The following is a 25,552-nucleotide window of genomic DNA, read 5'->3' as shown; positions in this document are numbered from 1 at the left end:
ACAGCATTTGTAGGATAATGTTGATTTGCCACTATTAAATCATTTCGACTTCTCTCGTCTATAAAATAAAATATAAATGGTGGTTGCAGTAAGGCACTTACAATGGAAGTGAATGGGGCCAATCCATAATCATTAAAATACACATTGTTTCATAAGTATAGCCACACGATGTAAATATTAAACATGATAACATGATTTTAGTGTGATAAAATCTTCGATTACAGGGTTTCAGGATGTTCAAGGCAAGGCAACAAAGGTTAGGATGCAATTTTATCTCATAAAAATTATGTTAACATGTATAATGTTTTCCTCTTGTGACTATACTTTTGAAACAATTTGTATTTTGACCTTTATGGACTGGCCATACTCACTTCTGTAACAGCGATTTTGGCTTTTTTTCCTATGACTACATTTCCCACAATCACACGGACCGGAAGCGCACAGCTATTACAACACATTAGCGTCTGCCTCGCGAGTCGTCTTCGTTTTCTCTCCGTTATTTCATTAGTAGACTATTATTAAACGAGAGTTTAATTTAAAACTGCGGCAGACACGATGGTCCGTTTGAAATAGCATTTCAAGGTAAGTAGAGAACAGAAACAAGGAGAATCGACTAGTCAGACAAGTGTACGACTAACAGTAGCTAGCAGATTTTGTAACCATAGACAACTGAGCTAATTCGTCATTCATAGACATTCTTTTCTTATTTTTTAATATATCTGATACAGTAAAAAAGTGAGGTGTTGCCATATAAATCTACCTCCTATAAGATCTGTATTCAGTGTTTTAGCAAATGTAATTTTGTAAGATATTGACAGGGGAAGTTGATGTAACTTTACTGCTCACAGATGGTTGCTAATGTGGTGTAAAATGATCTTGTGTATTGACATAAGGCAATTATGAATTGCAGACTGAATTCATGAAGAAGATAACATTCTTAATGTCTGACGATGAGGAGGCTGAACAAAAAGAAAGCCCTGAACTTTGTGAAAGAACTGGATGCTTTTCCCAAGGTTCCTGAGAGTTATGTAGAGACAACAGCTAGTGGAGGAACAGGTGAGCTGTGTCATCTTTAATTTAGAATTTGTAAATCAGTTTTACTCACATAGAAATAGTGTAAAAGACAGCTTGAAGTTGACAGTTTGACATTATTTAGCCATTTGTTAGGTTTACATCTATAAATATACAATAGCGCCCTCAACTGACAAACTTTATGAATCACAGCCTCAGTGATCGGCTTCAAATACAACACTATGAGAACGAGCAAAATGATTGACAGGTGAAAAGCGGCAATATCCAAGGTCCGGACTCATTTTTGTTTGCTGTTTACAAAGTCTACAGCTGTCACAGAGACCGGTGAGATATCTCAGGGCACTTATTTCATTAATATCTTTAAGGGAGTAGGAACATTTTTTGTGTACCTTTCCATGAAAATTGCTTTCAGCACCTTTAAAAACATGTATATCTATCACAAATGGATCTACAAAATGCCTAGATAGTGTCAAGTTTTCAAAGCATTTTCAAGACAATTAGAATAAAAAAGAATTGAATGTATTATATATTTTTATGATTTATTTTTCATATGTCAAAAACAGGGTGCAACAAATCTAGAAAAGGATTCTTTACTTCCATGCTGAAATTTTATGAGACGCAAAACAAATATTGAGCTGCACATAAAACATAAGCTATACATACACTGGCAGCCAAAAGTTTGGAATAATGTACAGATTTAGCTGTTTCGGAAGGAAATTGGTACTTTAATTCACCAAAGTGGCATTCAGCTGATCACAAAGTATAGTCAGGACATTACTGATGTAAAAAACAGCACCATCACTATTTGAAAAAAGTCATTTTTGATCAACTCTAGACAGGCCCCATTTCCAGCAGCCATCACTCCAACACCTTATCCTTGAGTAATCATGCTAAATTGATAACTTGGTACTAGAAAATCACTTGCCATTATATCAAACACAGTTGAAAGCTATTTGGTTCATTAAATGAAACTTAACATTGTCTTTGTGTTTGTTTTTGAGTTGCCACAGTATGCAATAGACTGGCATGTCTTAAGGTCAATATTAGGTCAAAAATGGCAACAAAATAAAAAACAGCTTTCTCTAGAAACTCGTCAGTCAATCATTGTTTTGAGGAATGAAGGCTGTACAATGCTTGAAATTGCCAAAAAAAAAAAAAAAAAAAAACTGAAGATTTCATACAAAGGTGTGCACTACAGTCTTCAAAGACAAAGGACAACTGACTCTAACAAGGATAGAAAGAGATGTGGAATGCCAGATGTACAGCTAAACAAGAGGATAAGTACATCAGTCTCTAGTTTGAGAAACAGATGCCTCACATGTCCTCAGCTGACAGCTTCATTGAATTCTACCCGCTCAACACCAGTGTCATGTACAACAGTAAAGAGGAGACTCAGGGGTGCAGGCCTTATGGGAAGAATTGCAAAGATAAAGCCACTTTTGAAACAGAAAAACAAAAAGAAAAGGTTAGAGTGGGCAAAGAAACACAGACAATGGATAACAGATAATTGGAAAAGAGTGTTATTGATCTTAACCCCATTGAGTATTTGTGGGATCAGCTAGACTGTAAGGTGCGTGAGAAGTGCCCGACAAGACTGTCACATCTATGGGAAGTGTTACAGGAAGAGTGGGGTGAAATGTCACCTGAGTATCTGGACAAACTGACAGCTAGAATGCCAAGGATCTGCAAAGCTGTCATTGCTGCACGTGGAGGATTTTTGATGAGAACTCTTTGTAGTTTAAGTTCTGAATTTTTTTTTCAAATTGTAATAGTTTTCAAATGTTCACGTTATTAATGTTCTGACTATACATTGTGATCAGTTGAATGCCACTTTGGTGAATAAAAGTACCAATTTCAATCCATAAGAGCAAAATCTGTACATTATTCCAAACTTTTGGCCACCAGTGTATGTATTTTCTCAGGCACTTGAGTCTAAATAGATGTACAACTTGCATAATTTCAGTAGTACACACAAATGTCAATAGTCCTGTCTTACTCTCTATGTGTTACACATGCTATAAGTCAATCAGTAAAACATCAGCGCCACTTTGATTAACATAGCATGTATAATATGTATGTGTATATGCATATGGGTTACTGATAATTATATGAATATAGTACTAGTTTGTCTTGTAATAAACAAAGAAATGGATATCATATGATAATAAACTTGTATTGAAATGAAATAATCATAAGAATATGATTTATGGAAGTGCAGAAAAAGTGACACATATCTCGGGTCTTTAATGACCCTATACACTTTTGATAATCAAGCAGTTATACTTTATTTGTTTTTGTGTTACACTGTTCATAAGAGAAAGGTTAATGAATACTGAAGAGGTATGGGCATAACTCCAAAAAATGGATGAGGTTCAGGGGGTGGAATGGGGTCCTGGGTCACTAAAAACCAAATGTATGCATTCAAGTGTTAAACAACTTTACAGTTGTAACACAACGTTTTAACAGTATAATTAATGAAAGTGCTTTTTGAAAATAATAAGTTTCACATTTCTGCCCTCCACAAATTGTTCACAGTCACTTCCATTGTAAGAGCCTCACTGTAACCTTGATTTTTTTTTTGCTGTTGATTATTATTATTATTATTTAAGAAATGGAAGGATGAGTCAAAATAATTTTTTGTGGTAATCAGCCTTATGCCACAAATGCTGTGGATTGAGCTTAATTTGTATTGAACCCAGAATATTCCTTTAATTATCCACTTTAAAAATCTGTTTTCACATTTCACAAAAATCACATTATCCTTTCTAGGTAATTTCAGATATTGTAGCTTTGATAATGAACTTAAAACAGCAATCATTAAAATGTGTCTGCTTGCTTTCTGTGTTTGATCAGTGTCCGTGTTGGCCTTCACTGCCATGGCTCTCCTTGCCTTCTTTGAGTTTTTTGTGTATCGGGACACATGGATGAAGTACGAGTATGAAGTGGATAAGGACTTTACCAGGTGATGCTTTGCTTTTGTCACACCTACTATAAAGTTACATTGTTCTTCTAAAACAGCAACAACAACAGATTTAAAGGAATAATAGCAGGTGTAAGATAGGTAATTGACAATTTATCCGTGGCGATAAAAATTAGGAAAAAAAATCTATTTTAAAGCACACGTTTCAAGTAGAAATTTAATCTTTGTTTCCAATTTGTTTTCATACATTTTTGAATAACATTTATAGCATTTAAAAAAAATAAAATAAAAAAAAACTTTATGCCACTCCTGGCACAAAAATTCAAGCAGCTCGGCTTTGTTTGATGGCTTGTGGCCATCCATCTTCCTCTTGATCACATTCCAGAGGTTTTCAATGGGGTTCAGGTCTGGAGATTAGGCTGGCCATGACAGCACTTTCAAACTGTAGTTTGGCTTTTTTATGGCGGTTTTGGAGCAGTGGCTACTTCCTTGCTGAGCAACCTTTCAAGTTATGTCGATATAGGACTCGTTTTACTGTGAATATAGATACTTGCCTACCTGTTTCATTCAGTATCTTCACATGGTCCTTTGCTGTTGTTCTGGGATTGATTTGCACTTTTCATACCAAACTACGTTCATCTCTAAGAGGCAGAATGTGTCTGCTTCCTGAGCGGTATGATGGCTGCGTGGTCCCATGGTGTTTATACTTGCATACTATTGTTTGTACAGATGAACGTGATACCTTCAGGCATTTGGAAATTGCTCTCAAGGATGAACCAGACTTGTGGAGGTCCACAATTTTTTTCTGAGGTCTTGACTGATTTCTTTTGATTTTCCCATGATGTCAAGCAAAGAGGCACTGAGTTTGAGGGTAGGCCTAAAAATACATCAGCAGGTACACCTACAATTCAGTACACCACCTATCAGAAGCTAATTGTGCTCCTTGAAACAACCACACTGTCTTTTTCCAGAGCAGCCTGTATTTCTCCTGAGGTTACCTGTGGGTTTTTCTTTGTATCCCGAACAATTTTCTGGCAGTTGTGGCCAAAATCTTTCTTGGTCTGCCTGACCTTGGCTTGGTATCAAGAGATCCCCGAATTTTCCACTTCTTAATAAGTGATTGAACAGTACTGACTGGCATTTTCAAGGCTTTGGATATCTTTTTATATCCTTTTCCATCTTTATAAAGTTCCATTACCTTGTTACGCAGGTGTTTTGACAGTTCTATTCTGCTCCCCATGGCTCAGTATCTAGCCTGCTCAGTGCATCCATGTGAGAGCTAACAAACTCATTGACTATTTATACTCAGACACTAATTGCAATTTAAAAAGCCACAGGTGTTGGGAAATTAACCTTTAATTGCCATTTAAACCTGTGTGTGTCACCATGTGTCTGTAACAAGGCCAAACATTCAAGGGTATGTAAACTTTTGATCAGGGCCATTTGGGTGATTTCTGTTATCATTATGATTTAAAAAGGAGCCAAACAACTATGTGATAATAAATGGCTTCATATGATCACTATCCTTAAATAAATGACAGTTTTTTTTTTTTATTTGCATGATTCAAAATCAATGCCAAAATTTCACAATTTTTGCCAGGATATGCAAACTTTTGAGCACAACTGTGTGTATGTATATGTGTATATGTGTGTATATATATATATATATATATATATATATATATATATATATATATATATATATATATAATATATAATTTAAGAAATATTTACAAAAAATTAGCATTACTTCATTGACCCAGATGAGTAATTAAACCACAAAACACTTACATTTTGTTTGTTTTATTCTTTTGTCTTGCAGTAAACTAAGAATTAATATAGATATCACAGTCGCCATGAGGTGTCAATGTAAGTTTTTATTTAATTGTTTTTTACTGCAGCTATTTGTAATATGATCTGTGGCATCGTAAATGACTTGTTCTTAACACTACAACATCATTAATTCTTAAATTGTCTTTCCAGTTGTTGGAGCAGATGTGTTAGATCTGGCTGAGACAATGGTAGCATCTGATGGCCTGCAGTATGAACCTGTGGGTATTTGCTTTTATCCGCAGTCTTGGTTATTTGCTAGGAATATTTTATAGTGGAGCAATAACAGGTTTTATTATCTTTTCACAGGTTGTTTTTGACCTTTCTCCCCAGCAAAGGCTCTGGCATAGGTAAATTACATTTAATTTGTTTACAATACTTACTGTACATTTTTAACCTCCAAACTAGTTCCTGTGTTCCTGTATTATTAATACTGTACATATTAAACTACTTATAGACAATTAAGTGGATTTAGACATTTATTTTAATATTCTTTACTGTAAAATTCAGTTCTATTTGATTAATGAAAGGAAAACAACTGAGTGTCATGACTTTATTTGTGTCCTACTTTTACATCAGGACGCTCTTGCTCATTCAGAGCCGTCTTCATGAAGAACATTCACTCCAAGACGTTCTGTTCAAGAATGTAATGAAAGGTGCCCCCACTGCTCTCCCACCCAGGTCAGTAGGCCCATTATTGTAATCTGATCTATAATCAGATTTCCCATATTATACAAGAGATTTTATTACAATATATAAGAGTATTTATATGCAAACTGGAAGTTCCAAACTAATGATCTTAGTAAAAAATAAATTGAGTATTAATATAGTAATAAATTCTTCTGGCATGTTGTTTTGTGTTTATCGATGAATAGGGAAGATGACCCCACCCAGCCTCTTAATGCCTGCAGAATACATGGACATCTCTATGTCAATAAAGTAGCAGGAAATTTCCACATCACTGTTGGCAAGTATGTCTCTTTTTAACCTCTGTAGATCTCAATATATTGTCATACATTTAATTTTTAAGTTGCGCAGACCTACTTATAGGGTTAGGTGTCAATTTGAACTATGAAAATCATCTAGTATAACAGCAAAGATATGAGTTACTAGCTAAATTCATAGCTGAAAAGGAATATGTACTTCTTTGACCAACGTGAAATATAGTCTGTTGTCATTGTTTATTTCAGGGCTATCCCACATCCTCGAGGTCATGCTCATCTTGCAGCCCTGGTCAGCCACGAAAGTAAGCCGAGATGGCTCTTTATAGCATTTGTTTTGTCTAATTTGTTTACATATAGTAGGTTTTTAATTCCTTAAGTGATGTAACATTTCCAGCTGCTTTCCAAATGATCTGTAAATACCAGCTCACAAAAAGCAGAAGTGCATTTTGAGATTGCAGATAGAATCTGCCATCCAGATAATATGCAAATTGCTGCCTGTGCTGTTGAATCCAGACCAGAAGGGAACATCTGTAAATAGTGCCTTAAATTTTTATGCCTGAAAGTTCATTTGGCTGATAAAGATAATTTATGTTGTAGCATACAACTTCTCCCATCGGATAGACCATCTGTCATTCGGAGAGGAAATACCAGGCATTCTGAATCCTCTGGACGGCACGGAAAAAGTGTCTACAGATCGTATGTGATCTCAATGTTAAAGGAAATTACATATGTACATATTCAGTGTGTACATTAAAGAGCCAAGAAGTCAGTTCAATAAAACATTTTCGCCAATTTGTTTTCTAGATAATCAGATGTTCCAGTACTTTATCACCATTGTGCCCACAAAACTGGAAACATACAAAGTGTCTGCAGATACACACCAATATTCAGTCACTGAGCGGGTAGGCCACAAGTACAACCTTAATCTATCTGTCTGTCTGTCTGTCTACTCTATATGTCTACTCAATCTGTCTGTCTGTCAACTACTCTCTCTGTCTGTCTATCTGTCTATCTATCTATCTATCTATTCAGTCTGTCTGTCTATCTATCTCTGTCTGTCTGTCTGTCTACTCTATTCTATCTATCTACTCAGTCTGTCTGTCTATCTCTCTGTCTACTCTATCAACTCAGTCCGTCTATCTGTCTGTCTGCTCTATGAATCAGTCTATCTGTCTACTCTATCTATCTGTCTCTCTCTGTCAGATAGAAACTCTGTCTGTCTACTACTATCTCTGTCTGTCTATGTCTACTCTATCTATCTATTCAGTCTGTCTGTCTATCTATCTCTGTCTGTCTGTCTGTCTGTCTACTACTCTGCCTGTCTGTCTGTCTACTCTATTCTATCTATCTACTCAGTCTGTCTGTCTATCTATCTGTCTACTCTATCAACTCAGTCCGTCTATCTGTCTGTCTATCTATCTGTCTGCTGTATGAATCAATCTGTCTGTCTGCTCTGTCTATCTATTCTGTCTGTCAGTCTGTACTCTATCAATCTGTCTGTCTGCTCTATGTATTCTGTCTGTCTACTCTGTCTGTCTGTCTACTCTATCTACTCAATCCGTCTTTATGTTTGTCTGTCTGTCTGCCTGCCTGCCTGTCTGTCTGTCTAATCTATCAGTCAATCTCTCTGTCTGCTCTTTCTATCTAGTCTGTCTGCTCTGTCTGTCTGTCTGTCAGTCTGTTTATCTATCTGGCTGTCTGTCTGCTCTGTCTATTCTGTCTGTCTGCCTACTCTCTACTCTATCTACTCAATCCTTCTGTCTGTCTATCTATCTGCCTGTCTGTCAGTTTGTCTACTCTAACAGTCTGTCTGTCTGCCTGCCTGCTCTATCTATTTGGTCTGTCTGTCTATCTGTCTATCAATCTATCTGTCTGTCTACTCTATCTACTCAGTCTGTCTGTCTAATCTATCTATCCATCTCTCTGTCTGTCTACTCCCTCTGCCTGTCTATTTATTTGTCTCTCAGTCTATCTATCTGTATGTCGGCCTGTCTATCTATCTATCTATTTGTCTGTCTGTCTATTTATCTTTTACGTTTTTTTGTGCAAGTGTTTAGTAACAGTACATTGACGATTCCTGTCAGTGACATCACACCTTGATTTCTCTTCCTTTTAGGAGCGAGTGATAAACCACGCAGCAGGAAGCCATGGTGTATCTGGGATCTTTATGAAATATGACATCAGCTCTCTGATGGTGAAGGTGACGGAACAGCACATGCCGCTGTGGCAGTTCCTCGTGCGACTCTGTGGCATCATAGGGGGAATTTTCTCAACTACAGGTAAATACATAGGGAGTGAACCGGTCAGATCAGCTCTAGAACAGGTGACCACAGGGTCAGAGAATGTTGGGTAGGATTGACAACATTTGGATATTGTTTTTTACTATAAAGCAATCTGTCCATTTGTATAGACTGCAGACCAGTAAGAAATGTGTTTGTCGCTGAAAAAAATCTCTTATTTAAAATATTGTGTTTTGTTCCTACAGGCATGTTGCATGGTCTGGTTGGCTTCTGCGTAGATGTTGTCTGCTGTCGGTTTAAACTAGGGGTTTATAAACCAAATAGAGTAAGTACTTTTTTAATTGTAGTTTTTACATGAATGTTTTTTTTTTTTTTTTTATCTTTTGAAAGCAGTTTTTCCAAAAGTTACCATTGCTGTTTTCCTTCATAGGTGAATCTTCTCGATGGCCATGTGAACAACTTGACACCGCTTCTTTCTGAGAACATTGAACACTAGCTAAATTCTCCTTGCCACGTTAAAAAAATTATTTTAGTCATTCTTTCATCTAAAACACTTATAAATCCTCATTACATTAATACACATGACATCGAGGTACTTTAAGTTTGCCAGTTTATTGTCATTTGTGGAACACTGTCATCTGTGAGAATATTGTTGGGTGCAAAAAACTTTTTTTATGTTAAATTATTGATTTAATGTCAATTCCAAAAAAAGAAAAGCAGTCATGGCTAAAAAAAAAAAAGATTATTTTAGAGGATAAAATAGATTTTTGGAAAAGCTTGTCATTGTGCATCTAAATTTCTCAAGTCTTTTTTATTATTTTACTCGTGAAGGCAGCTATTTTCTCTAAAGATATAAGATAAAATGTTCATAAACTAGCATAACATAATTTTCATTGAGTGGATGAAATACCCCCTTTAAAAGCATCCAAATATGCAGTAAAGTCAGATTAAATTGTGCGATTTTAATACAATTTTGATTCAAAGACACAAGCAGTCATTACAGTATTAGGATTTGTTTTTGGAGTTTGTCTTGTTTGGTCATCCAGTATCCCAATCAGAGCCAAGATCTTATTTTTGCTGATAAGTTTTAAAGCAATAGCTCGCCCAAAAATTAAAATTCTCTTATTTTTTACTCAGCCTCATGCCACCAAATATGTGTATGACTTTCTTCAGCAGAACACAAACAGAGATTTTTAGAAGAATATTTCAGCTCTGTTGGTCTATTCAAATACAAGAACTTTGAAGCGCCAAAATCACGTAATGGCAGTATAAAAGTAATCCACGTGACTCCAGTGGTTAAATTCATGTCTTCTGAAGCGATATGATAGGTGTGGGTGAGAAACATCAATATTTACATCCTTTATTTTGTGTGCTGCCATAGTGTCTAGGCACTAAAACTTACAAGTCAATAGTGGAAGAGGTGCATTACAATCCTACTGATTAATCTTTCCTAGTACACAGGAAACTCATTACAAATCTTGTCAAAGCCTTCAAATAACAAGGCTGAGGCTAGTTATGTTTTAATTAAATGAATAAATATACAGGATATTTTACATGAATAATATGGCTTATTTACATTACATTTTCATAGGTTTGTTCATGAAACAGATTGCAATGTTTTTTTTATTTTTTAGCAACATTCAAGAAAGTGCAAATAGTATGCAAATGACAATTCCACATTATTTTATGTATGGAATTAGGGGTCACTGTGATAAATCAGGTAAAAAAAATCTCTCGAACAAGCTCCAGAGCCTCATCAGCATCAGGTTTCTGTGAGATGTCTTCAAGCTGTGGTTTCTTCTCAGAAGTTCCTAAACCATCAAGATGAAGTTTCAAATGACTTCCCAGTTTTGCACTGGTGCTTTCTTCCATGCAGTTCCCAAATGGGACGGTCTCTTGCTCTGCAATGTCACAATCTGTGTATAAAACACTGTCATGCACATCAGAGTCTGATGTTTCTGCGTCTGTCTCTGGAATGATTATTCCCACCTCTGGGAGTTTCACTGCAGTTCTGCCACATGCCTATAATTCATTTGCAAGTATAAGAGGCATTATAAGTATGCAACATAAATACATATTACAGTTAGAAAATTAGACGTGATTTTTGAGAATCAAAACCAGTTTACCTACCTCATCTTTCTTTAAAAAACTGAGGGCGGATTCTACGAGCTCCCTCTCGTTCATCCAATACGTAATGACACTGGGAATAACAAAGAGGGTTGTAATTTTGGATGAATGTTTTGGCATAAATACGTCCAATTTACATATAAGAGATTATTCTTGGAAAAAGTGTTTACCTTTTCAAGCATTGTTTCTTTACAGTCTTGTTTGTTGTCCCAGGTGTTTTCTTCCTAATAGCATCATTATCTTTGCTACTTTGAACGTCGGATTTAACCATCCAAAGTGGAAGGTTTCGATGCTTTTCAGACATAATCTAGTTTAAGACTTTAGTATTCCTTAAAATGACTCTTTGGGATCAGAAACAGTCCTTAATATCTTCTTTGGCTGTTATTCAGACATTTAATGTTGTCCAGTCTGCCTCCTAGTGGTCTGGAGTAAAACTGAATCGCATAAAACATCCCTTGTATTGTATTTCCAAGACTCTTGATAAAGGTTGCACCAGTTCCAGACTTTACATGAACTAAAATTAACAATTATTTTATTGTACGTTGATAACAATGGGGTGGCAAGTAAACAAATGGAAACTTTATGGCTCAACACTTAAAAAAATTACCACAATTACGACTATCACGAAAAATTTACTAAATAAGAGAAAATGTAAAAATTACATTTAAACAATGAACTCTGAAAGCTTCATACACAGTGAAACAGACACCATATTAATTCATGGTTTTACAATAGTAAAATAACTAGTAAATAAGGTGTTTTGGAGGAAAATATGATTTTTTAATACAGTTGTTGGAATAAACAAAATTTAATGGTGTGCTCACTTCATGTCAGAATTATGAGATTCCGACATGTAAAAATAGTTCACGTCTCCGCAGAAGCTCCAACTTGTCATGTCACGTAAAAATAAATAAATAAATAAATAAATAATGCCAACGCCCTCAAAAGTTGTATTTTTTTATGTCATTGTTCCCTGGAGCGCCTTCGTTCTTAAACATTTTGTAAGAACATAGCGGTAATAAAGTAAAATAAACGAAATACTCTGTGTTTATAGTTCTAATTTGAGGCGTTAAAAAGTGTTGAAAATGCAAGTATCACTGAGGATATTCTTTATTATCTTTCAGTAACAACAACTCACACTCGTAGAACCAGACATGAGTATATAATGAGAACTATAAAATGAACTTAGACCTTGTCAAGAGTTTATTTAACAGTATATCAGAATATCATACAGGTAAACAAGATTTTAGCAAAATTTATTATATCCATACTGTTGCATTTCATAAAAATATTTGATCACTTAGTCTTTGAAACTATCAATAATACATTAAACCATATTTATAGGAGTACAGCTGTACAAGGTAAATACACATCTAACACTAGACAGTAATATTGATCTGAATGGGCCCCTGTATGTGCCATCTTTCACAGATTCAATATTTTCCTCAATAATATAAAATGTGTGTTTTTTGTTTTTTTTGCCTTTTTCTTTTTCATTTTTCACAGCAGGCAGGGTACAGCTTCAAACAGTAAAAGCTATGAGCTGTGCACTAAATGCATCCACATTTTCCTTCACTGTCTCTCTGTATGTCTCTCCATGTAAACAGCAGTTTATCTAGCACACTGAACCCAATGACTGAATCAATGGAGAGTACAAATATGATGTGCTAGGTAGAAAACCATCAGGGTGATATGAACAGGGTATTTTATTGTGGCACACATTAGTACAATACTATCTTGTATTTTTACAGCCAAAAATCTTTTTTCTTATTTTTTATTTATTTTGTTCTCCAATAAAATATCTAAACAACATTAAAACAATATGCATTTACTCAAGAAGCAAAATTGTCCAAGATAACAGCACTTGGTTTCAGATAATATACCTTGAAATAGTTTGTTTTTTATTATCTCATTGGCAAACAGCTTCTTTTTTGTATGAATGCATAAATGCTTAAAAACTGATTTGCCAATAGGGTAAGACAAATAAACTTAATTGAAGATATTGTTATAAGATATTTTTACTGGAAAACAAAAAAGAAATGCTAATTAAGAAAATGATTTTTGTGGTATAGGAAGTAGGAATGTGATAAGCTCGAATTGATATGCAACGTTTTTCAATGCAGCTCTGTATATATCTTTAACATTTTCTGTGGTTCACTAAAACTGCTTGAAAATCTCATCAGGAATTACATTCCACATACCTCAAAAACAATTCCATTGGCACAGGTATCAAAATGATAGTTGGAGAGCAGCATAAGTCGATTTCACTATTAAATGAATACAAAAAGAGGCTAAAACACTGCATGGCATAAAATACTCTCTTGAGATTCATCCATTGTAAATGTTTCTGTTGATCACTATCATTGCATGGAATGCAAAAGCCTCCATCAAATGGAAAGGTCAGAATGACAGAGGTATGGACAAAAAACTGTTCGCAACAAGACAAATCTTGATGTATTCTCTCCTTAGTTTCCTTATTACTGCTTTAAGAACTGCTTGAAGAATACATTTTTTTTCACCTATTCTTGATCTCTATACATGTTCACAAAGTTGATTCTAACAAAACATTTTCACATTTTTTTCACCGTTGTTTGTTTTACTCAATGGTGCAATCAAAAGATGTTTACATTATTTAATGTAGAATGCATATTTCATACTGCTTTTTGTCCTGCCAGTAAGGCACTCTGCCCCATAAAACTGGGTCTCACTCATTCATGCCAGAGAGACCCTGCTCATGCCTTGATAATATGAGAAGACCCCTTTCCCTTGTCTCTGTTCCCAGCTGAACACTAACTATGTCCTAACCAGATGCAACGTGATAGTGTCAAGCAATAAATGTAAGGGCTGTTCACACTGACAGTGATTTGCATTGACAAAGCGACCGAAAGTCATTAATTTTCAATGAGATTTGGCAATATGAGGTGACATGAGTGACAGCGAGTTGTTTTAGATGTAAATGATATAATACAGTCAACAGAAATGCACATTTTATTAACCATGCACCCTAACCCAAACCCGACCCTAAACTTAACCATCAGTAATGTAAAAATGTAATGTCAGAGGGAAAATGCAACCCCTGAACCGTGCTAATCATTTATTGTGAACGCGATTACTTCCTGCTTCCCTCATCTGCAACCCATTTTAATTCCATAATTAAGCATTTCTGAGTGAAACAGGACAATCACAGAGAAAAAAATCTAGGGCATGACTTGATTTGACCAATTAGGAATTAAATAGTTTGAGAAAAGTGATCTCTATATGATAAGCGGCAGGAAGAGAGGGGGTTGAGAACGGGTTGCTTGGTGATGCCAGCTGAAAAGGAAAGTCATTTCAGAGGCGGATCAAGGCATTCAATTTTCATGAAAGATTACTAAGACTAGTTTGTTTTGGAATAACATGCAGCAATGAATTGTGCACAATAAGACCAGGAATATCTATCATAGGTCAGTTTTGATTTAGTTTTTGTCCTAACTAGCTCACAGCTAGTTCATCAGCAATCAGCAGGTCATTTTGGCAGTCGCTAGGGTTCATTTTTTTGGGTGAACTAACCCTTTAACGGTTTTTCAATGTGCATTTTTCTGCCAATGCACTGTACTAAAATACTCTGAGAGTGTTTCCTTCTGCACTATTTAAAGGCAGCGCTACTGAATCAATAGTGCAAAACACACAGCGTAACCAGTGGTGTCTGATTCCCAAGCAAATGACTCTTATGAGCCGGTTCTTTTGAATCTACATCATAAAAAACACACAGGAGACCAGTGTAGTCTGATTCCTGAACGAATGACTCTTATGAGCTGGTTCTTTTGAATCTACATCATAAAAAACACACAGGAGACCAGTGTAGTCTGATTCCCGAATGAATGACTCTTATGAGCAAGTTCTCTTGAATCTACATCATAAAAAACAAACAGGAGACCAGTGTAGTCTGATTCCTGAACGAATGACTCTTATGAGCCGGTTCTTTTGAATCTACATCATAAAAAACACACAGGAGACCAGTGTAGTCTGATTCCTGAACGAATGACTCTTATGAGCCGGTTCTTTTGAATCTACATCATAAAAAACACACAGGAGACCAGTGTAGTCTGATTCCTGAACGAATGACTCTTATGAGCCGGTTCTTTTGAATCTACATCATAAAAAACACACAGGAGACCAGTGTAGTCTGATTCCTGAACGAATGACTCTTATGAGCCGGTTCTTTTGAATCTACATCATAAAAAACACACAGGAGACCAGTGTAGTCTGATTCCCGAATGAATGACTCTTATGAGCAAGTTCTCTTGAATCTACATCATAAAAAACAAACAGGAGACCAGTGTAGTCTGATTCCTGAACGAATGACTCTCATGAGACGGTTCTTTTGAATCTACAACGCAAAACACACAGCGCGACCAGTGTAATGTGGTTCCCAAAAGAATAAATCTTAAGGCCCCGGTATACTCACTCAAGGGCAGAAAGAAGTTCGAAACAGCTTAGCAACGGTACACTGTTTGCAAACATTCAGACACCGGCCACAACACTGGGGAAGGTGTTTAGAGCAACATATCATGAGGAAGCACAAGACTACATGTAAAACATTAACTAATGTGACATTAAAATGTGTTATCAATGACTTCACGTCTCATTCTATGAGTAGAATTCAGATCAGTAAAACATGTTTTTATTAACTACTCGATAATGGTTTAAAGTCATATACATCCAGTAGGTAAAGTGTAATTTATCATGTTTATATCCTGCATTTATGCCACTAATGCGGCAACACGGTATACACGGCCATTATATGCACCAGATAAACTCTGTTATTGTAGTTTCTGAAGACACTGGTACAACTGCAAAGATAGGTGTGTAAAAGAGTGTCAGTGGGAAGAATACAGAAAAAAGAATGATGATAAGAGGCATCTCAATTTGGGCAGATGTGTGAATGACTTTCGGCCGCAGATGGTACATGAATGAAGCCGCATATCAAATCATTGGTTCCTTTTGTAGACTAAATAATAAAAAATAAAAAAAATCACATGATATATTCTTGGAAAATTTCTATGTAAACGATCGTACAGGTTAGGACACATCACAAGACTACATTTCTCTTGGTCTCAGACCAAACAGCCCTAAAAAATTGTGATCCCTCCTTGCCGTCCAATGGTCTGGATGGCAGCTAATTTGCTTGCATGACTTATGGAACAGTCAGGAACATAGGAAAGATGCTTGTGATGTTTGGGATTGTAGCTCAACTCCAAGGGAAAGATGAGGCTTAAATGAGACTCTGAAATATCCGCTTTTAAGCTTCAGCCGAGAGTGTAGTAGTCCTTGCTTGGTTTAGTTCATGATATGTAACTGAATGTTCAGCTGGGTATAGCAACTCTAGACTAAATCAAACAACATATTGTCATGGGTTCATTATTGACATCTAATGGGATAAGTCCACTCTCTATGATGTTTCTCACAATTCACCCCAAATGTGTTGGCGAGATACTTTACCTTTTATCTGCATTAGATGGTCATCATGGTGGTCTCATTGTGTCCTATCAGGGTTTAATAATGTCTATATAAAATTCTCTTTTTCCCACCAGACCTATGAACCTCAATACTTGTGGTCAAGTTCATGTATTCTTGGTTTCCCCCAGAAATCTCTTCTCATGCTACACATATATTTTGCAATATTTGACCCCTGGTATCATTAGGGGCAGTTGTATGAACAATTTGAAATTATACAAAAAATAAACAACCTCTACATGATAAACAAATAAAGACAGCTTGGGTCCACTGGGCAGAAGAAGTAGGCTTAAACAGTTCGGGCCGTTCCTCTGTGATACGTTTTGGATTCAGAATCAAACGGCAAGAGGGTGAGCCACGCTACTTTGGCTGCCGTTCATCTGGGATGGTTACCGGATCATCTGCAAAAAACTCGGATCAGTGATTTCATGATGAGCAAGTGGGACGCAACAATCCTTTTTAGGATGATATGTCTGCAACTGTTCGTAAACTGTCCACTTTTATTAAATGTTCCCGATCCTTCTCCTCTTTCTTCGTTAAGACGCCTCTTCAAAGCACAGCTCTTACAGGTGGACCTGCCACCCTTGGTTTCTGTTTCTGTTGGCCAAATCCCACAAAACTGTTGGCATCTGGGCTAGAATGACCACCGAGGGGTGCTGTGATTGGTCCAGACTGTCACACAATGCCACCAAAAGAAGTCAGTGAGGCAAGTCCAGGGTTTGAGGCTGGATGAGATGACGGGCGAAGTGTAAGTGTCACGCTAGTGGGGTGAGACTACTTCCGACAAGGCAGGGGTGGCTGGAGAGACAGCACTCCGGGAGGTGGCACTGTCTACTAAGAAACAAAAAGAACCTGTTAAGCACTTGTGTGTACAACTGAGTGCAGAGCAAGGTTACATATGCAAATGGATACATGCAATGACACAAATTTATGCACCAGTGTTGGGGAGTAACTAACTAAAAGTAGCTAATAGTTATTATGCTCCTAACTTAACTACATTTGTCAGCAGCGTAATAGTAACTGTTTTCAAAATAGTGTAGCTTTTGCAATAACAACCTATTTTTCCATCAAGCTGAGGCAGTAATCAAACATGCACTCCTAAGGACAAAGTATACTTTATTTTTCCGCGTCCAGTACGTATCGCACACTGTGCGCATGGTTCAAATTCCATCATCACTATGCATAGGCAGCCTTGTTATTCTAGGCACGCGGAAAGTCCTCGTCTTTGCACTTCACCAGAACATACGCCTACCATTGACTGTGCTAAAAAAGTGAAATAAGTCGTAATTCGCATTTGTTGAACACGTCCATATGGGCTCGCAATTAATTCAATAGATCATTTTTTTCTAACAATTCATGCAAAGGAACTGGTTCGGAAAAAAAAACAGTTTACCGATTTATTCTTTTGAGTAGTAAAATATTTAGTTAAATACTGCTGTTCGTCACCATGTTTTTAGATGTAAATTAGAGTGTTTCTAGTTGTATTCAGAGTATTTAATGTAAATGTATTTGGAATATTCCTTTAACTGTATCTTAACTACTTTAAATTTTGAGTAGCTTGTAGCTTGGAGAGCTCCAATTTCAAGAAGCCTCCCCAGCACTGTTATTCACACACATGCACACACAGTGACCCAAAAATACACAAGACACACACACCTATGTGACCAGTCATTGAGCCTAGTTAGAAGACATACACTAAAGTAGCAAGCAGAATTGAGTCAGAAAGACGTGCAGGTTGTCACGAACCGTGTCTTTAGAGTGTCCCATTATGAAGAAATAGGGTGAGGCTAGAGTTTCGCTTTTCATGCACATAGAAAGGTTGGTAGGTACCATTCCTACAGGACAGGAAGTAAAAGTCTGAACTATTGCATTGCAGTCATGAAAGAGTTAGAAAACAACAATTAATAGAAGAGAGCAGTTAAAGAGAACAGTGGCTACAGGCTACTAGAAGTTCCTTTTATCAACAAACTCTACCACTTATTGAAAATTGAAAAGGGTTAATTAATAAGGTAAGTCATCAAGGCTTTTAGGCTTTTAGCAGACAGCTTTCAGCTACAGAAAACTGTCAAGCCCACTGTATACTGCTTCAGCATTCTGAATGATTGTTCCCCAGGTGATAACAAGTGCACTCTAGTATGCACATTTGTACGCAGAGAATCCATTATTTAGCCAAAAATGTCAGGTTGTCAAATTTAATATAAATCAATTCAACACTGAAAAAGTGGGCACAGTGTTTGTTTTTTCCCCTGCCAGAATGGGAAGTTTGGTAATAGCTACAAACATTTTTGTATGTTTTAAATGTGCACTCAGAAATGTTTTCCTCTTTAAAATGTAAACTTTTGCTTGCAAAAAAAAAAAAAATGTATCAAGGCTGATTGTGAATAGTGTATTTCTACAATGGCAACAGTAACTGAAAACGGATTACTTTTTTACCAAAAGTACTGAGTGCACTTTTACATTAAACATGTAGAAGAAAGAAATGGCTTTAGGCTGTGCGTATTGTGATACCCACCATATTCCGGCACCTGTCCCGTGCCTCTTTTCAACAGCAGGCGTACCCGTCGACCACCGGCTTTGATGAGTTCGATGGCACGAGCGTGACTCATGTCTCTTGTACTCTCACCGTTAATTTCAATAATCTGATCTCCAACCTGCGTACATAAAGCAGCCGTAAGAATTTATGTAAAGGATTCTATACAGTCAATCTCTGCTTTGTGTCAGGGACTTCAAGGGATTTATTTTGCAATAATAACCAGGTTACTTTAAATTATTCTACTTATTACAAGGCTACTTGGTATAAAAATAAATAAATGGACATGAAATATTAATTTGAGTGTAAAATATTTTAATATGTGAGAAGAAAGAGTCCGCAGAGTGATAGGAGACACATGAAACTAGCTTCAGATTTAGGAAATCAGTAATCTGGGACAAAAGATAATTATACAGGTTAGTGGTCATAATACAAAAATATATGCTGTGACCGACCAATCAGAATCAAGTATTCCAAAAAGCTGTGTAATATATTTAGGAATGCTTCAATTAAGCATTTAGACACTTAAAGGGATAGTTCACCCAAAAATGAAAATTCTCTCATGATTTACTTACCTTCTTGGATTCCTAGATGTGTATGACTTCTGCAGAACACAAATTATGATTTTTTTGAAGGAATAGTTCATCTCTGTTGGCCCATACAATGCAAGTGAATGGGTTCCAAAATGTTGAAGCTCCAAAATCCACATAAAGGCAGCATAAATGTAATCCATACGACTCCAGTGGTTAAATCTATATCATCAGAAGTGATATGATAAGTGTGGGTGAGAAACAGATCAATATTTAAGTCATTTTTTGTCATAAATTCTCCTCCCAGCCCAGTAGGGGGCGATATGCACGAAGGATGTGAATCACCAAAAACAAAAGAAGGAGAAAGTGAAAGTGAAGGAAAAAGGACTAAAATATTGATCTGTTTCTCACCCACCCTATCATATTGCTTCAGAATATATGTATTTAACCACCAGAGTCATCTGGAGAACTTTTATGTTGCCCTTTTGTGGATTTTGGAGCTTAAAAATTTTGGCACCCACTCACTTGCATTGTATGGACCTACAGATCTGAAATATTCTTCTAAAAATCTTCATTTGTGTTCCGCAGATGAAAGAAAGTCATACACATCTGGGATGGCATGAGGGTGAGTAAATTATGAGAGAACTTTTGGGTCATTTTTGGGTTAACTATCCCTTTAAGCCAAATTTAAAATGTATGAATGCCATGATCCAAGAGTCATTTATAAAAAAAATTAACATTTAAAAATAATAATAAAAAAAAGATACCAGAAAGAAACTTTTCAAATAGAAGAAACAAAAAACATTTGTAAGGTTAAAACAATAGATATAGTGTTCAAAATAAAAACAAATACAAATATAAAGTACTTTTAGGGGGCACTATATTATGTTCCACATGAACATGCATTGCAACATTCAAATTCACCTTTAAAAGGGGAAACTTATAAAATAGATCATAAACAACAGTCTGAGTGCCAGACTAATTTTTCAAATGGTGCAATTATATAACACCATTTTGTCTAACAGCTTGAATTAACAATCACAGAACGAATGTTTGTGAACGCTTTTCTCACCCTCATTCTGCCGTTGCGGATGGCAGGCCCATCCTCAGCCAGTCTCAGCACAAACAGGTCCATCTTATATTCCCGTCCTCCACGAATACTAAACCCAAATCCCTTCACACTCTTCTCCAGTTCCACAGTGAAATAGTCATAGTCCTGAAAAAAATGGTACACTTGTAGTGATTCTGAGAAAGGAGATTCTTCACCCTAATCCTCACCCTACTTACCCTAAAAGTTAAGCAAAAAGTTGCATGTGTCATAATGTCTGGTACAGATTTTCCAGCTGCACTGCACATAATAGAATATGGCTATTATGATTTGATTACCTGTGGTCGGTAATCTGCAATGGAGTGTTGTCTGTAGTCTATAAGAGCAGGTGGATGTCTGTACTCCATGGTCGGTGGCTGTCTGTAGTCTGCTACAGGGGGATGTCTGTAGTCCACCGGAGGCTGTCTGTAGTCCGTGTATGCAGCCTGGCACATATCGGGTTTAACATCCTGTCTGGCTTTTACCTCCGACCTGTAACTACCAACAAGGTCAAATGAAGAGATCCTGTTGCACAACACAATAGAAGATATTTTCAACTAAATACAATTTCAAACCACTTAAATTCTAAAGGAATGTAGCTATACTATTACCTCCAATGTAAAATAAAAATATGAAAGCTGAAGTGTGTGAAAGTAAAAACACTCTGTCTACTCTTTTGAACTACCGTTTCCCACAGGTATTACTCTTTCTCTCTCTCTCTGACCATGTCACCAGTGGGAGAGGGCTTTGTTCATGAGTCAACTTCGTCAAGTCTCAGTTCCCATCTTTCACAATGCATAAATCAAAGCGGTCCTGAGCCAACCCTCAGAGAAACTGTTCAACCCCCGCCTGAGAGCACCAGCATGTATTATTGAGGAGATATCTACAGGTTAATAATTTATTATGAGGTCTTAAGTAATGTTACTTGGACTTAGACAGTAGACACTCTGAGCAAAATGTGAGAGTGCCCGAGACACTTTAGTTAAGCCAAAAGACTACCTGAGAGAAGCCCTTAAACACACACGTGCAAATAGGTCAAAAAGAAGAGTAAGAATGAAATGAAGAGATTTCAATGGGTGAATCTCACAAAGCCTGTCATGAAAATGTCAATTTTTTGCACAATTAAGATCCTTTGCATTGTGACTTTATTTATGTGACAGTTAAGCACATCCCCCCACCCCCATCAATTTTGGTTAATGTTAATTTATCAAAATACTGCTCATTATTGGTTCTTGTTAGTTCACAATGCATTAACTAATGTTATATTAATGTATGCAACTTTATTGTAAAAAAAAAACAAAAAAATTCTTAATTGTCATGAAAATAATGTCACAATGCAAAACATCTTAAAGGGATAGTACACCCAAAAATGAAAATTCTCTCATCATTTGCTCACCCTCATGCCATCCCAGATGTGTATGACTGTCTTTCTTCTGCAGAACACAAATTATGTTAAATAAATTGTGACACTCCAAAAAGCACATAAAGGCAGAATAAAAGTAATCCGTACGACTCCAGTGGTTAAATCCATATCTTCAGAAGTTATATGATAGGTTTGGGTGAGAAACAAATCAATATTTAAGTCCTTTTTTTGCTAGCAATTCTTCTCCCTGCCCAGTAGGGGCCGATATGCATTAAGAATGTGAATCACCACGGGGCCTGGGTAGCTCAGTGGTAAAAGACTCTGGCTACCACACCTGGAGTTCGCTAGTTCGAATCACAGGGTGTGCTGAGTGACTCCAGCCAGGTCTCCTAAGCAACCAAATTGGCCCGGTTGCTAGGGAGGGTAGAGTCACATGGGGTAACCTCCTCGTGGTCGCTATAATGTGGTTCGTTCTCAGTGGGGTGTGTGGTGAGTTGAGCGCGGATGCCGTGGTGGATGGCATGAAGCCTCCACACACGCTATGTCTCCGTGGCAACGCGCTCAACAAGCCACGTGATAAGATGCGCTGGTTGATGGTCTCAGACGCGGAGGCAACTGGGATTCATCCTCCGCCACCCGGATTGAGGCGAATCACTACGCGACCATGAGGACTTAAAAAAATGCGCACTGGGAATTGGGCATTCCAAATTGGGTGAAAAAGGGAAAAAAAATAAATAAATAAAAAAAGAATGTGAATCACCGGAGTGGGGCTTGGGTAGCTCAGTGAGTGTTGACGCTGACTACCACCCCTGGAGCCACGAGTTCGAATCCCAGGGCGTGCTGAGTGACTCCAGCCAGGTCTCCTAAGCAATCAAATTGGCCCGATTGCTAGGGAGGGTAGAGTCACATGGGGTAACCTCCTCGTGGTTGCTATAATGTGGTTCTCGCTCTCGGTGTGGCGCATGGTGAGTTGTGCGTGGATGCTGCAGAGAATATCGTGAAGCCTCCACACACGCTGTGTTTCCGCGGTAACGCACTCAACAAGCCACGTGATATGCAGATTGATGGTCTCAGAAGCGGAGGCAACTGAGATTCGTCCTCCACCACCCGGATTGAGGCGAGACACTACACCACCACAAGGACTTAGAGCGTATTGGGAATTGGGCATTCCAAATTGGGGAGAAAAAAAAAGCATGTGAATCACCAAAAACACAAGAAGAGAAGAATGTGAAAGTGATCTGTTTCTCTCCCACACCTATCATACTTCTGAAGGCATTGATTTAACCACTGGAGTCTTATGGATTACTTTTATGCTCATTTATGTGATTTTTGGAGCTTCAAAATTTTGGCATCCATTCACTTGCATTGTATGGATCTACAGAGCTGAGATATTCTTCTAAAAATCTTCATTTGAGTTCAGCAGATGAGGGAAAGTCATACACATCTGGGATGGCATGAGGGTGAGTAAATGATGAGAGAACTTTCATTTTTAGGTGAACTATCCCTTTAATGTTACAAAATTGTCATCTTAATGTTACAAAATAATTTTTCCATGTAAAATATAATTTCTTACTTGTTTTCTGGTTAGAACATCATCTGGACATGTTTTCGTAAGATTCACCCAGATATAATAAAGGAATTTACTGCAGGGGTCTTCAACCTTTTTCAGGCCGAGGACCCCTTGGTGGGTAGAGAGATGGTCCTGGGACCCCCTGTTACATATTGTATCAAAATTGAGTGTTACGTTTTATTCATATAATAACATGTGCATGGTACCATATTAATTTATGTACATACTTTATGACGTTTACATTAAATGATGTACAGCAGGGGTCTGCAACCTTTTTGACATGAAGTGCCATTTTTTATTTTCCTTTTTAATCCTTATGCCAGGCTGAGATCTCAGCAATAACTATATACTTACACCAAGTCTGCTACTGTTCTGAAAACTAAAAGCAACTAAAAATATAAGAAATTGTAGGTTGTCATCCACACAACTGCACAGCGCAACTAATGCAAAGCGGACACATTTATTTGCATGACCCTCCACTGCCTATCAGCTGCTCGTGATGAGCAGTGTTTACACGAATGGTTTGTCTGTACTGTGTGCTTCTGTTGACTAGTGTAGTTTCCTCACACTTTAATCAGTGGTGTAGTCAAGACTGGGCAAGTGTGGGCCTGGCCCACCAAAATTAGACCCAGGCCCACCCAGAATATTAGAGATTATTCTATGACTTAAAATATATATTTATAAAATAGTATTAAAATGCATAAATTCTGATTTCTGAAAGTGTGAAAGAACATTTTGAATTTGCCGCTCCCCCGTTGTTAACGAAAATTTGGTTAAAAAACATTTTGGCCCATCCGTTTTTATTGTAGCCCACCCAAAAGTAATTTCCTGGCTACCCCCTTGACTTTAATAGTGTTTGGCTTTCCATTCAGTTCATAACCAAATAAAACAGGATGTGCGAATATGAGAATGGATTAGCGCATGAGGAAAATTTGGCATGCAGGTCCGAGAGACCTTAAATAAGGTCCAATGATGGATCAAACAATACTTTTCGGACCTCCCGGTTGAAGACCCTTGATTTACTTTTATAGATCACAACCTTTTGAAAACACATTCTGTCCATTTTGAATCTTTAACATTAAATTAAATACAATTACTTGATTATTTGTCACAATAGCCGGGCAAACAGTACCTAGTGTCATGTAAGTACAGCTGTGGTGGTACTGGCACTGATCCGATGGAGGTGGGTTGGACCCCTGGCATGCCTGGATCTACCACAGGAGCGGCCTGAGTCACCACTGAGCCCGAATGCATGGCCTCTAAGCCGGGCTGACTCACAGGGAGGCTGGTTAGATTCACTGGTGGGCTGCTGTGTGGCGCTCCAGGGCCTGGCTCCATCAGCAGGGGGCTGGGCTGCGTGGTGGCTGGGCTGGGGTGGGGCGCTGGTGGGCTGGGGTGAACCAAGGCGGGGCTCTGCTGGGCTGCTGGGCTGGACTGAGTCTGGGGACTGTGCTTCTGGGCCACCATAGGGCTCTGCTTCTCTGACGTAGGGGCGGAATGAGCACCGTTTACATCTAGGACATAGGATCGTGTTTACATGAAATGCTGTTCCTTCCACTTAAAATATATTTTTTTCTGTGCAAAAGCCTGAAAAATTCAATGCCCAACTTTCTGAATAATACTATGACTAGAACAATGAGCACAAAAGATTTCAAATGGTAAAAAGGTCGTGAAGATTAACGGATAATTAATTATAAAACACAGAACCACAGTAAAACTGTCCCTTTGATAAAATAGTTCACCCTTTTACTTTCTTTGAATTGAAAAAAAGATGCAAGGAAAGTGAATGGTGATTGAGGCTATCGTCTGCTTAAAATCTCCTTTAGCGCTCCATGGAAAAAAATAAGTAATACAGGTTTGAAACAACATGAAGGTGAGTAAAT

General features: G+C 37.3%; 3 protein-coding genes across 6 annotated transcripts in view; 1 reads left to right on the top strand and 2 right to left on the bottom strand.

Moving 5' to 3' along the window:
- The first annotated feature begins 414 nt into the window (after window positions 1-414).
- Window positions 415-10,519, top strand: ergic2 (ERGIC and golgi 2). 2 transcript variants are annotated; one of them, XM_051692213.1, is made up of 14 exons: window positions 415-582; window positions 911-1,056; window positions 3,886-3,994; window positions 5,775-5,821; window positions 5,936-6,003; window positions 6,092-6,132; window positions 6,362-6,463; window positions 6,658-6,753; window positions 6,973-7,028; window positions 7,324-7,422; window positions 7,531-7,628; window positions 8,843-9,005; window positions 9,212-9,291; window positions 9,397-10,519. In XM_051692213.1, exons 2-14 carry the CDS (start codon window positions 951-953, stop codon window positions 9,460-9,462), a joined length of 1,131 nt encoding a protein of 376 aa, XP_051548173.1. In that variant the 5' UTR covers window positions 415-582; window positions 911-950; the 3' UTR covers window positions 9,463-10,519. The 2 variants fall into 2 exon arrangements, with proteins under 2 accessions (XP_051548173.1, XP_051548174.1); XM_051692214.1 differs by lacking the exon at window positions 415-582 and adding an exon at window positions 1,225-1,356 and having other exon boundaries at window positions 917-1,056.
- A 143-nt stretch (window positions 10,520-10,662) lies between these two features.
- On the bottom strand, window positions 10,663-11,507 carry si:ch211-127m7.2 (uncharacterized). Its single transcript, XM_051692217.1, has 3 exons — window positions 11,264-11,507; window positions 11,097-11,166; window positions 10,663-10,988 (listed from the first exon to the last, which is right to left on the bottom strand). Exons 1-3 carry the CDS (start codon window positions 11,395-11,397, stop codon window positions 10,683-10,685), a joined length of 510 nt encoding a protein of 169 aa, XP_051548177.1. The 5' UTR covers window positions 11,398-11,507; the 3' UTR covers window positions 10,663-10,682.
- Window positions 11,508-12,283: 776 nt separating this feature from the next.
- The window catches only part of magi2b (membrane associated guanylate kinase, WW and PDZ domain containing 2b), a 109,613-nt gene continuing 96,344 nt past the window's right edge, over window positions 12,284-25,552 (bottom strand). For 2 of the 3 annotated variants that reach the window (XM_051692005.1, XM_051692007.1), the window contains exons 19-24: window positions 24,802-25,183; window positions 21,036-21,228; window positions 20,722-20,865; window positions 19,102-19,240; window positions 18,336-18,424; window positions 12,284-17,420 (exon numbers count right to left, since the gene is read on the bottom strand). In XM_051692005.1, coding sequence (XP_051547965.1) covers window positions 17,364-17,420; window positions 18,336-18,424; window positions 19,102-19,240; window positions 20,722-20,865; window positions 21,036-21,228; window positions 24,802-25,183 — 1,004 coding nt within the window. In that variant the 3' untranslated portion in view covers window positions 12,284-17,363. Of the gene's footprint in view, window positions 17,424-18,335; window positions 18,425-19,101; window positions 19,241-20,721; window positions 20,866-21,035; window positions 21,229-24,801; window positions 25,184-25,552 lie in introns of all 3 variants that reach the window. The other variant, XM_051692006.1, reaches the window with a different exon arrangement.

The sequence above is a fragment of the Myxocyprinus asiaticus genome, chromosome 48 (genome assembly GCF_019703515.2).
Source record: "Myxocyprinus asiaticus isolate MX2 ecotype Aquarium Trade chromosome 48, UBuf_Myxa_2, whole genome shotgun sequence".
NCBI classification, from domain to species: Eukaryota; Metazoa; Chordata; class Actinopteri; order Cypriniformes; family Catostomidae; genus Myxocyprinus; species Myxocyprinus asiaticus.
This window is presented reverse-complemented; position numbering and strand designations above follow the sequence as displayed.